Below are 10,891 nucleotides of genomic sequence, written 5' to 3'. Positions count from 1 at the left end.
GAAGAACTCACTCTAGAGTTCTTACAAACCTCCCTTTTTTTTGTTTGCAGGAAAAAGAGGCATCCATTTCTTCCTTCCTCCAACAAGATAATTAATCTACAACTGCAAGCATATATTGGGTACGAAAAAGGAATCAAATTAAGAATATAAGCTTTAGATTCTGATATGACACATTTTGGTATCACCCAAGGATCTAGGCAAACAGACGTAAAAATGTCGACATGGACTTTAAGTTCGATGTGACGTGTAGCACACACATAGTGAACAGCTACTCGTTGTCCCCTCCGTACGAACAATATCATCATGATACAGTCGTCTCGGAAAGTTAGGGGATGCACCACGCGACGTCGATCCATGCAAGTCGATCGGCGCTCTCACAAAAGCTTAAGTTGACCGCCCGAGAAGTCGATCGCAGTTAATTGACCTTGTACGGCCAACTCATCCTTAAAGATATAAAAGCTAACCCTCTTTGATCATGAAGGTGGACACTCAACTCCCCCTAACTCTACAACACTGACTTGAACTTCGAAGGGGTCGAGTCGAGAAATCATCCTCTCAACCTCGACCTTTATATAACGAAGTAGTAGCAACCCCCAAGGGAGAACCGCGCTCAGGATACGATGCTTTGACCTAACCCGATCTGACGTCGACGTGACCATAGTGTCCGCGTGGGCAACCTTGCGCATCCGGGATTGGACTAAACCGTGACACTTCTCCGACGACACAAAGGTTCACCAACATATTCAAATTTCTTCAGCTACTGTTTGATGAACGAACTCAAGAACGGCAAAAAGGGTAAACAGAAGGCACTGAAGGAACTGTACCCCGTAGCACAATTGTCTTCTCATCTACAACCATTCATGGTGCCACGACCCTCACCCCCAGCATCACTTTCGAATGAAGTCCTGTGCTGCACAACAGCTCGTCAACCAGCTTCTTTCCACGTCTAAATCCCCTTTCTCGCCATGCATTTAATTCGCAGCAAATTTACTTCACCAAAGGAGGAAGTATGAGGCGTGGAAGGTCATAAATAAGATGTCGAACGGAGCAAGTATGCGTGGATGGCCAAGTGCGACATAACTCACTGTGGATGTCTTGGAGATGGCGACCCTAAGGCAGAGAATCTAGTGATGAGTATCCATGGCTCATCTTCCCCGGCAGTCTCAGGTCAAACCCGTTCTACGATGAGAGAGAAGGATGAGTGTCTTTTCGGTCACTGCTCTTAAGCGCATGCGGACGACGTGAAAGCTTACAAATAGCTTATCGAAGGCTTAGAAGACCTTGGACTCGAACTCGTTATGCTCCAGTTTGGATGTTGTCATCGTTGTGGGCTGCTGTTACTGTCCGCAATACTTCAGCTTCATGCTATTGTTTTGTGCAAACCGAATCAGCATTCGTCTTATCCTTATCATCCATCCCAGCATTAAGCAAAAGACTGAAATTGAACAGTGTCGTTGCTTGGAACAATTGCTGGTGCACTAATTCCACATTGAAGAGCAAACTCCTCAAAATTTCACCATGAATTATGTTCCTCGAAAAATGAGAAAACCATTAGAAAATGTTTCAAATATTTAAGAAATTAGTCTTTTGTTCTTTTTGAAAAACAAAAAAAATCATATTTTCAGAAAGAAAATAGCTTTGCCTTCTCTTATATTCGAAATAATAAAAAAATATTGATCTCTTTTCTTCACTAAGCAATCGAGCAATTACTATACGTGAACGAGTATAGAATGAGCACTGATCGAAAACATAACTTATCGTTAAACAGTTCCTTCAGCACAGCTGAAACCGCTTAGTACCCATCGAATCGAAGCATATTGCATTATTTTAACGTTAAAGCTATAGTGGTTATAAGTATTATTACTTTGACAACGACGATTCGGCATCACAATCTTAAATATTTCCAGTCTCCATATGGTTGGAAAAGATTGGAGAGGAGAGCCGAGTCTACCGCCCTATCCGCATCAAACTGTGGGCAGCTCTCGTTATCATGTCTGCACTGATCTGGACTTCCAAGTTATTATTTGGCCCCCACGTTGTCCGTCCTTGGGTGGCTCCATGGCCAATAATGCAACCGAGTGACCCGCACAAGCGTACTGTATACGTGGAACGCGTCTATACGAGCCAAGGATGTGCGATGTGTGTCATGCTATGTTTTGGAAGCCACGACTCATCCTTATCGGAATCCCTTAATGTACGCCCTATAATAAAACACTTAATCCTTATCAACATCCTGAGATTGTTTTCGTATGGCTTCGAAAGACCGTCCTAACATCAAACTCCAACTGATTACGTTGGTTAGGTTGGAATTATGTATAATAGGACATTGCTCCTCCATCCAATCGATCATCGATTGATCCAAACCGACGCAACCGCTTTTAGATTTAAAAGCTACTCTTATATGTATATGTATTTACAGTTACGGCCTTTCGCAATCCGAAGTAACAAATACAAGTAAGAAAACAGGGGGTGGTCCTCCCACAGGGCTAGGAGATGCAGCGGAGCGAGTGCATGGAGGCGGCGGAGCCTATGGCGGGGTCGTCGAAGGCACGGTGGTGGTGGTCGCTCTCCACCAGGCCGTAGTCCATGAGGGGGCGGTGCTCCAGCTCCTCGTCGTGGTCCTCAACGAACTCCGGCACCTCCACCTCCCCTCTCCTCATGTGCTCCCAAAGGAACTCCAGGCGGCTCACGTACCGCAGCTTCCGGTACAACCTGTATCGCCACAGTGAGAGGATGTGATAAAGGAGGGAGAAATCTCAATTTAATAGCTCCAACAATAGAGATAAAATTTGGTCATGCGGCCATTTTTTCTCGGTAGATAGAATTAAGCATTTCAATTAAACCCCTAATTATTCGTTAATTAATAGAACGAGCCCTTATCCCGTTAACGACAATTCCGTTGGGTTGGAACTGATCGAAAACCGTTTTCCGCCGTGGAAGGAACGACTCGGTGCGCCAGGAGGAGCGGAACACGATCCCGGCGCAACGTTAACGGCAAGGTAGGCGTGACTCACCCGGCACTGAAGAGGAAGCGACCGAAGGTGGCGAAGAACAGGCGGGCCTGCAAGCCCGGGTGCACGAAGTAGACGGCGCGCAGCCCGTCGCGGACGGCGGCAGGAAGCGCCTCGTAGGCCGACCGCAGCGCCGCCACGCCGGGGAAGTTTTCGGACCGCTGCACGAGGGAGTGCATGTACACCACCACGAACGGCGCCCCGCCGATCTCCGGGAACACCCTCCTCTCCAGAAAACCCTGCAGCGCCTCGTCGCCGCCTCCACCCTGTCCCGCGCCCATCAATTCCCTCGCTGTCGCAGACGAATCCGGAATCAGAGACAGATCGAAAGACTCAAACAAGACGAACAAAAGGATGCGGATCAACCCTTCGTACCGGGAAAGAACTTGCCGACGATGCGGAGGATCTTGCGTCCCTTCTTGTCCCGGCCCTGGATCTTGAATGCCTCTTCCAGCAGCCTCTCGGCGCGATCGACGCTCATCGTGTGTTTGGTAGAATTCGTGAAACAAATATGCAAGGTAGGACGCTGTCCCGATTCTTGCTGAGGGGAGGGAGGGAAGAAACGGGGGGGTTGTTATATAGGAGGAGGCGGGCTGAGATGAGGGGGACGAGAACCTGATTTGGAAGAAGAATTTTCTAACGGAATATACCGTATTGTAGCGGAGCGTGAGGTAGGACTGACGTGACACGGGCTGGTCGTCACGTGGAGGCTCACGTGGTCCGTTGGTTCCCATGTCTGGGTCGGCGCGGTGAGGTACGCAACGGGCAAAGCCACATAAATGGTTCTGAGAACCTGCCTTGCAATTGCATGACGCGATGGACCCAGCAGTGGGCTCCATCAGTCCCGGACACGTGACGGTGGTAAAATGCTAGCTTTGGATGCCTACGAATAGTGGACCCCACGGGTGTGACCTTTGGGTCCGTTTCCTTTCCTCTCCTCACCGAATCTTCATCTCTCTGTCGTGACTGCCCCTCACGTTTTTGTTGAAGTTATCCGCTTCCAAATCACGTAAATGTCAGATTAGGATTGGGTCCTCGATACGAAGATATTTTAATAGGATAATCCAGCTTCCCTTACCTTATTGGTGACATGTTTTCCATGACTACAAGTTTTGATTCCAACACTATATAGCGATCAAAAACTATATAATGTTTCTATAAGTCTTCCAACTCAGAAACTAAAGTTAATGTCTGACTAAATACGAGAGCATCAAGGTATTGAGGGCTCTTCTTTTTTTTCTTGGGTTCTTCCCATAGATATAGAAGATGGACCACAATATACGTCAGAGTGCTGTGTGCCGGCTTTTCGTCAGGAAATAAAGCCAATAATGTCAGCTTCGCGACAAAATATAACTTGATGTTGAAGATTGATGTATGCAAGTTGTCGAGCGTGGGAAAATACTGTACGAGAAGGTGCGTCGGCTAACTTCAGACTCGTAAATTTAGGGTGCTCTCGTTGCGTGAAAAGGAAGAGAAACTCATTGCAGTTGGGCTCTTCTATTCTCATCGATGGCGATAAGTTTGCAGGTCAATAATTGCGAAGATAAAAAGAAAAAGCCAAGAGAGGCTTGTGAATGGGGGGAGATTCGCCCAGCCATTGCCCGCAGGGCACGCACAGATGTTCGTTTGGAGGGTGGTGAGGAATCCAAAGTCCGGCGCCTCACGGTCGACGTCGGAGGTGTTGTCGGGAGGGAGGGAGAGATGTAATGTACAGTGTTGGAGACAGATCTGTCGCTTCTATCCACATGTGATCCCCTCCATCTGAGGGCGTGACGGTGTTGATTTCTCGGGTGGAAAGCTGGATGGAATTTTGGGTCTCGCGATGGGGAGTAGTGCAGCGTGTCATACTGTTGAGACTCTCGATTGGATCCAACCTATACAGGAAACTATTTTAAGACGAAGAAGGCCGCCGACGGAGGAGATAATATTGATTTACCGAGCGCTGCCTCATCTCACCACTTAGACCGCGTCAAATGGGATGGTGAGGGGTCCGAGGCTTGCACTTTGGACCAGCATCGTGATATGACTCGTTAGATCCACTAGGCTACGACAATAAAAATAAGATAGGGATTTTTAGTTAGTTACCTTAATATCTCGATCTTTATATATTTAAAAAATTATATTAATATTTTTATAATTACAAGATGAAATATCTAGATGTATTTATTTTAATATTATCGATTCTACTAATAAAAATATAATATAATCTTAATGCTATAATCGGTGGTGATGGACGATATCGGATGACGACATCACTAACAGGTGTTATGGATGAAAAGAATGATACTAGAAGATAAAGATCACTCAATATTTACATCGACACAGATGTAAATACACGATACAAATGTTGTGCAATATCGCTCTACATCTTAAATGTAGAAGAGGATATATAATATCCTTAACAATAATATATTTTAAATTTTGTACTATTTTGATTTTTTATCTTATAAACTAATTTGTGGTGCGTGTTGAGTTATCATTGTGCAGATTAAAAAATGATCAAAATATTTACAAAAATCTCATACTTTACAAGGTAAATGAGGCCGACAGTATCCTAAAATGTGAGTGAATTCATTTATTTATTTATTTTTGGTCAATAAAATTGTTAAAGTGATCATTGAGTCTACCCTTATCTTTGATGTCCTTTGTGTATGATCATTGAGTCCATTTGGGATATTATTTTATACTTAATAAAATCATTTTTTATTTTTTATGTATCTTTTGATAGTGAATAGTGACATTTTTACCAATGTGTTTGTCATTGTAATATTTTTCTCTATAGTATATATATCTTATTAGGGGACATACAAAATTAGGATCTAAGCTGTCTTGAGTCTTGTCGGCTAAAGTTGTTTGGGTTTCATATATGTTAAGATAATGACAACTAGCGATATGAGAAATGGAAGATCATTTGTTTTTCTTTGATATCTATGTTTTGCCCTAAACAAGTAATCTTCTTCCATTGCTTTCGTTAGCTAATTGAATCTTTATCCCACCATCAGTCATTTTGCATACGCCTTCATAAATTACGTGACTGCAATTTGGCCAATATCATTTAGCGAGAAAAAGCTTATCCTGTCCATGTAGGAATGGACAGGATACGTCACTTTGCTCGGAGATGTCTTAACACGTTGCTCAGCGTCTTCTTACTCCGGGCGATCATCTCCTCGTCCTGCTCGAGGTCCAGCAGCGACGCGAACGCCAGATTGAAGATGAGCGCCGTGCCGGGCGGGTCGAAGTTCTAAGCCTTCATCTGCAGTCACTGCTCGATCGACACCCTCTCTAGGGTACCCGAGCCTAGAAGGTCATTGTTACCTTAATCCGTGTCCTTACTCGCCAAGTGTCACCAAATGTCTCTCGAATCTGCACTCAGAACAAGCATCATTCGGCACGAGTATATGTTGAATTCGGCAGTGCACGGAGCAACTGTAGTTATTGTAAAGAAAGGGAGAGAGAGAACAACCCCTCCCTTCTCAATCAAATAGTAATAACAAGGTACTGAAGTAGCTGTGCCAAGAATTCCAAGGAGGTTTAGCGATTCATGTCCACTTCCATGAGCACGTAGCAATGTGCATTCTTTCATTTCAAGAAAGAAGAAAGCTTTAATTACAGAGGATAAAGTCTACAAAATGACTTGTGAGAGTCAACAGTCGAAATGGAAAGTAAATGTGAAGGAAAGAATGGGCAGCTCTATCAGAAAGGTCATCAGCCCAATCTGACACCACCGAGGTCCCTTTCTCTGAAATGCTGCTCTTCCTCGGTTTCAAGCAGGACGCAGTAATAGAACTTGTGACGACTAAATCGAGGAACGAATGGTAGGAAATGACACGGAACAAAGGGGAAGAAGAAAAAGGTGTTCATCTTGCAACAATAGCAAGCAAATAAGAGACGAATATATATCCTTTCCCCAGACAGCAAGGAACTCGGAAAGTTTGTGTACAGAATAGAACAACTGTGTCAGCCAAAGTTGGGTTAAGACATTAATGCGGATGTTGAAGCAAGCAAGCCTTATAGCACCGTATGTGCAACATAAGAACAGGGGGGCAAGTCTTCAATCTCATACTGATAAGAACAAGAACAGCCCATTGTGTTTAAGCAAACCTCGAGCGCACCGAAACTAACTCTTCAACGCACGATAGAGCTTACGTTACGTACGTTATTCATCTCTTCTGCCCTAATGTTCTCCGGACAAAGAAAACAGATAAGCAAGAAACGTACATCAACCATTCTGGCGAGCCATTTGCCATTGCACTCCTCGTAAGAGCCTCGTGTCCACCACCCTACTTGCTTAATGCTTTATTTATTTATTTATTTTACATTTTTATAATGAAAAGGGAGTGACATTCCGCATTTATTTCGAAAAATAAAAAAAGAAATAAAACACAACCTAAAGGATAGAAAATACAAAAGCTTACTCCTTGGATCTGATATCTCACTGGAGGAGTCTCTTCCCCTTTTCTTCTGAAAACTAGCACTTCTTCTTGGATCTTTTACCAGACTCCACAATCAGATCAATACTACAAACCCAACCCAACGCATGCATGCAATATGTGTGCTTGCTATTTCGGCAGAGACTTCGAGTGATGAGATATAGTCACTGGATTTATGAACATGAGATTGTCATAAGTGCATCAAATGACAATTAAAAGCAAAGAACAATCTTTGCCCGGCATCTATGCACATAAAGATGCCATCTCCATCACATATATCAGGCTTGTTTTGATCTTCCTTTGTGCGTATATATGCATGGTGATGTACCTTTATGGCATGCAACAGAAGAAATGTATGCCTTGTATATCAGATAACAAGAACAAGGAGTTAATATATACAAGTACCTGAGTGGAAGAGTTGCATGCAGGCTGAATACTGATTCTGCAACAGGTTTAAGAACGAAAAGTTACTAAGATATTGGCGCGGCTCAATCAGAATGCAGTGGATGTCGTCTTTTGCTTAGCCGTGCATGGTGGTGCTTTCTGATCGAGCCGGGCCAACATCATAGTGACTGTTTCATGGTTGATTCTTCTCCTTTCTTCCAAACTCTGTTAGCGAGAGAGAGAGAGAGGCTGCATTCTCCTTTCAAGTAAGGAGGAAGAGAAGATGAAGAGGGGAAAGCGAGGTGCGTAGGGGAGGAAGGAAATGTGGTGGAATTTAAGGAGGTCGATGGCGGTGGCAAAAGGATTTAAAACGCCCGACTGCCAAAGGAGAGAGACAGTCTGCAGCATTAATTGTCAACCATCTCCTCGAAATATTCTCTCCTTCCTCTTTCTCTCACCGAGATATAAATGACCAGCGAACGGAGAGAGAGAGAGAGAGCTACGGTTATGAACACGTATGTGTACATAACCGAGAGTTTAATGAATTGATTCAGAATGACACTTGCTTGTTCTCATTAATCATCTCTCTTACATGTAGCAGAGGCTATCTACACACCATGCACCATGCACGAACTGCAACCTTCAGGTTGTCTTCTCTGTTGATTCTGCAATAACGTCACATGTCAGAGCCGATGGTTCACTCACCGTCAACCTAGCCTCGTCAAATGGTTAGGTACAGTGTTTTCTTTGGCACTGAGAGATTGCGATGACGTGAAAGTCGATGAGATTTCTGTTCTTTGCAAGTGTTTGTCGTATGAAACGAGGGTGCGGAGTAAATGAGGGCATGACTCCACAAAGAGCAGTAAATGAAGGAATCTTTGTCTGAGCAACGATATAATAGCAGGCATCTTTCTACATAAATGCGCTACCGTCTCATCACGCAACCGCCATTGAAGTCTACCCCCTCCTTCTCACTCTCCCTCTCCATTGTCGCATCAGATATAACTACAGAATTCTATGCCTGCTGAGACATACTATACTTAGGATTTGTGGGTTCACCGACCTTGACTTCAGAGACATCACAGGTCTCATCTTTCCAAACTAAGAAACAGATTTGTTCATGGAAATTGATTCAGGATCCGATACCTTATAATAATTATCTCCACTTTCCAACTCATCTGTTGAATATTCTATTTTGTTCGACTTCAGAGTGCACGTCAAGCTGAAAGAAGGCTCCACAAGAGGTCCAGCATCAATAATTCTATGCTGCATGCTTGCACTTGTTGATGCAGGTGGAATCATCGGCCTTTTGTTTCGCAGTACACCGGTGCAAATCTTCAGTTGGAGATGTGCAGTCAAAAGAAACTTGCAACAAAATATTTGTTCACTGTTGAAATCGTTGACTTATGCACTGCCACCAATTCAACTCTGTCCCACACTCCTCTGCACAAAACTTAATCTGAGAAATAGATGACTTTCTTTTGGGGTCAAAAATAGGTCATATCCGAAGCTGTGATATGAACTCACACATTTCGATGGATCCCTCTCACAGAATCAACAAGGTTTCTCTCGGTGAAACGAGGACTTCCCAAAATGCATTCCAGATCATCGTCACATGAAATAAAACATATGCTGAGCATCTTAGCTTATTTATTAATGCAAGTAATTCTCCAAGGTTATTTGAACGTATTGTTCTGCAATGATCGAGTGAAGCTCATGTTTTATATTACATTAAACACAACTAGTTAGTCTCATATCCAAGCTTATCCTATTTTTCTGGCCCAGAATCTATTTCAAGTTGATAAGTGGAGAAGCTATTGTTTGTACTAGTTTTATTTGTTCTTATAGTTTCTCTTTTCTGACTTAACCCTAATGGATTATACCTTTTTGGTGTTATTTGATTGATTTCATGGTTGTGGGGTTCTTGCTCATCCGAACTACATATATATCAGAGACAGAATCTAAAAGCTAAGTTGCCATGGGAACCATATCTATCTTTATATGAGCAAAGATACCCGGGCTATTTCCACCCAGCAAGAAAATGCGAACTCCTTTATCTTTTTGGATAGCAAGCGTTGTCCACAGTCACAGTGTTTTACGAACCAGAAAGAAGAGCACTCCCAATCACCAACTTATTCCATCCCCTTTAATATGATGGGCAAGTTACTAATAAGATGGTTTTGTTCCTCTTTACCATTCTCATGCACTCACTCCCATCTTTGGTGGTGCATGGAGCAACTTTAATCTCAGGATAAAAACTCAATTGGCTGTACATAGCACATGAGGTTTCAAATTTCCATACAATTACAAGAGTTCCAACTTGTAGCACAAGTACTTGAAAGAACATGACAAGAAAAGCTGTTCCTGCTTGCAGTAATCAGTCTATACAAAAAGGAGGGCAGAAACCAAATAAGATTGGACCATGAAGCACATGCAAGACATTAGTTTCCTTCCCCTTAGCCTAAATAATACAGCCAGATCAAGAGAGAGACAGACGTCTGATGCGATAAGGAAATATGCCGTGTCGCCGTGATCTTTCCTATCCTACGTCGTTCTGCGTCATCAAGACTTGCCATACTTGCGCCAACAGAGAAGCATCACCACGCATCTCCGCAGGATGTAGAGCCTGAACCTCATCTCCTTCGTCACCGCGAGGCAGCCAACCTTCTCCGACACCGCGTGCTCGTCCCACCCTCTGCTTACTGCCCTCCTCGGCCTCATCGATGCGCGATGACCCCTACGACGATGAAAGAGAGGGAGCGGGAGGGAAGAGCGCATGAGGAGGCGACTTCCTTTCCTCTCTTTGCTTTCGTCTTGCGTTTGCGACGGGCGAGGAAGAGAGGCGACTTCACGTTATAACTGCTCACTTCCCGGACAATGGACGGTCATGATCGGATCTAGAATTCCATGAGTCCCTGGATCACGTGACACGCGTCTTGACTGGTCGGTAGAGGAAGCCGGGCGACATGGCGGATAGAGACCACCACAAAAGAAAAGAGCTTTCGTCACCTATTAACGTTTGACTCGAGAACGTACCTGCCTTGTGATCGGCTTGTTTTCGGACCC

The 10,891-nt window shown here is 44.0% G+C and overlaps 1 protein-coding gene across 1 annotated transcript; it reads right to left on the bottom strand.

Moving 5' to 3' along the window:
* Positions 1–2,353: 2,353 nt before the first annotated feature.
* Positions 2,354–3,572, bottom strand: LOC135673558 (uncharacterized). The gene is made up of 3 exons (XM_065182610.1): positions 3,387–3,572; positions 3,015–3,303; positions 2,354–2,712 (listed from the first exon to the last, which is right to left on the bottom strand). The coding sequence occupies exons 1-3, from the start codon at positions 3,490–3,492 to the stop codon at positions 2,487–2,489; spliced, it is 621 nt and encodes a 206-aa protein (XP_065038682.1). The 5' UTR covers positions 3,493–3,572; the 3' UTR covers positions 2,354–2,486.
* Between the last annotated feature and the right edge of the window lie 7,319 nt (positions 3,573–10,891).

Source organism: Musa acuminata, chromosome BXJ1-5 (genome assembly GCF_036884655.1).
Source record: "Musa acuminata AAA Group cultivar baxijiao chromosome BXJ1-5, Cavendish_Baxijiao_AAA, whole genome shotgun sequence".
NCBI classification, from domain to species: Eukaryota; Viridiplantae; Streptophyta; class Magnoliopsida; order Zingiberales; family Musaceae; genus Musa; species Musa acuminata.
The sequence above is the reverse complement of the archived record's forward strand: the minus strand, read 5'-3'. Positions and strand labels throughout refer to the sequence as shown.

What these genes read in the sequence shown, in the direction of transcription:
- LOC135673558 (XM_065182610.1), bottom strand. Translation starts at nt 3,492, where the DNA reads ATGAGCGTCGATCGCGCCGAGAGGCTGCTGGAAGAGGCATTCAAGATC. An exon ending in CGTCGGCAAGTTCTTTCCCG is followed by an intron (nt 3,304 to 3,386) that starts GTACGAAGGGTT and finishes CGTCTGCGACAG; the next exon opens with CGAGGGAATTGATGGGCGCG. An exon ending in CGCTTCCTCTTCAGTGCCGG is followed by an intron (nt 2,713 to 3,014) that starts GTGAGTCACGCC and finishes GTGGCGATACAG; the next exon opens with GTTGTACCGGAAGCTGCGGT.